Genomic DNA, 1741 nt, shown 5'->3' with positions numbered 1-1741 from the left:
TATATATATAATCTACTCTTTACTTAGTTAACACACTTGATGATTGCTGGTAATTAAAAGAAAAACATTTAATGACCAAAACACAAAAAAAGAATGTATGAATTTGTTTCATAAACACTAAATAAAAATTTTAAATTATTTTAAATGCTATAGCACTATTTTTTTAATAAAATTATTTTGTCTAAGACCTCAAACAAACAATATTGAAAGTTCTTTTAAAGTTCCAAAGAACCCCCACACATGTATAAATATCATATGTAAAATTTAACTAAAATTGACATGAATGATGTGTACTCACGTCAATTGTTGAGTCTTCAAATATCAACCCTTACATATATATAGCAACTTAATTGAGAAAAATCTATCATTTGTCCCTGCTACTTTGGGAGAAATAATCTCTATTGTGAGTGGAACTTACTTCTTGTACTCACAAAAAAAAAAAAAAAAATCATATGCAAAGCCTTATTTCATCTGCATATTTATATATTCTTAACTTATTATCAGACAGAGAGCATACATATAGGAAAACTACCAGTGGATGATGAGAAATGTTATCAACTTATTCATCAGAAACTACAGAAAATAGATATTAGAAAGCATAAAAGAGAAAGAGGAGGAGGAGGAGAAGAATGATGAAGATTGTGAGGAATTAAGGGCACTTGGGTTTGTTGCCATGAGTGAGCATATCAGTATAACACTTGCCACACATCTCTCTGTGGCCATAAGTGCCAGGAGGCACACACTTGCATCTTGCACAACACGTCCCACACGCTCTCAGGCATATCTTTGGCCTCGAGTGTCTCCCACATCTCTCCCCGCACCTCACTCCACAGTCTGAAATTCATTTACATCATCATCATCATCATCATCAATCAATCATATACAGATGATACCAGCATCACCAGGGACAAGGCCTTACCTATAAATGGAAGAAGCCTTCTGTTGGGTCCTTTTACCACCTGCATGTTATAATTCATCAAAATGTTACTTGAAGACCATTATTAAGGATATTGGGTTTAGAGAGAGAGAGAGAGAGAGGCATTATATATTGAACCAGAGAGTGGTGGGAGGGGTGGTCATTAATCTTGACATCTGCTGAAACCTGAAAATTGAATTAAACCAGAAGTGAAGGGTACTAGAAACGTTTAGCTTAAGAACGAAGAAGAAGAACTTGACCAGCAGTTTTGAGAGGATGATATTATATTCTGTACCTGAAGTGCAAAACAAAAGAGCAATAATGCAGCCTTCAGAAGAAGAAACCTTGAATAAGCCATCTCTGTTACTTGCTTCTCGATCGCCTTGGGAAACTACCACTTGTAATTAAGTTGCAATATCGTCTCAAGCCTGCAACAGTGTGCCGTGGTTTTGTGTGTGGTGGGGTGTATATATAACTGGTTGTCTTACCGTGCAATTTATTGCAATCATACCTTTTTTCGTTTTATTATATTTATAGTTTATAGTTATGCCTAGTCACTATAATGTCATCGTACAATTTAAGTAATTAATTTTATCTAAAAAGATAATACTTGTGGTCATTGTTGTTATTTATCATTTAAGGCCATTACACACAGGTTTTAGTGCCTTTCAAAATTATGCACACCGTAGTAGAATATTTCTCTAGGTGTAAAACAAGGAGAACGTCATTATTAAATACTGTTTTGAAAGTTTAAAATGACATGTAATATCAAACAAAATTTTTTAGTACTCATTTTTTATAGGGTAGATCTTTTTCAATTAAATT

The 1741-nt window shown here is 33.5% G+C and overlaps 1 protein-coding gene across 1 annotated transcript; it reads right to left on the bottom strand.

The window, feature by feature from the left end:
- Positions 1-649: 649 nt before the first annotated feature.
- LOC129321617 (snakin-2-like) lies at positions 650-1345 on the bottom strand. The gene is made up of 4 exons (XM_054967449.1): positions 1212-1345; positions 1055-1102; positions 920-959; positions 650-834 (listed from the first exon to the last, which is right to left on the bottom strand). Exons 1-4 carry the CDS (start codon positions 1272-1274, stop codon positions 650-652), a joined length of 336 nt encoding a protein of 111 aa, XP_054823424.1. The 5' UTR covers positions 1275-1345.
- Between the last annotated feature and the right edge of the window lie 396 nt (positions 1346-1741).

This window comes from Prosopis cineraria, unplaced genomic scaffold, assembly GCF_029017545.1.
Source record: "Prosopis cineraria cultivar Desert tree isolate PC_DT_omini unplaced genomic scaffold, ASM2901754v1 PC10, whole genome shotgun sequence".
Classification (NCBI taxonomy): domain Eukaryota; kingdom Viridiplantae; phylum Streptophyta; class Magnoliopsida; order Fabales; family Fabaceae; genus Prosopis; species Prosopis cineraria.
Note: the sequence above shows the minus strand (reverse complement) of the source record. Positions and strands in the feature narration are given on the sequence as shown.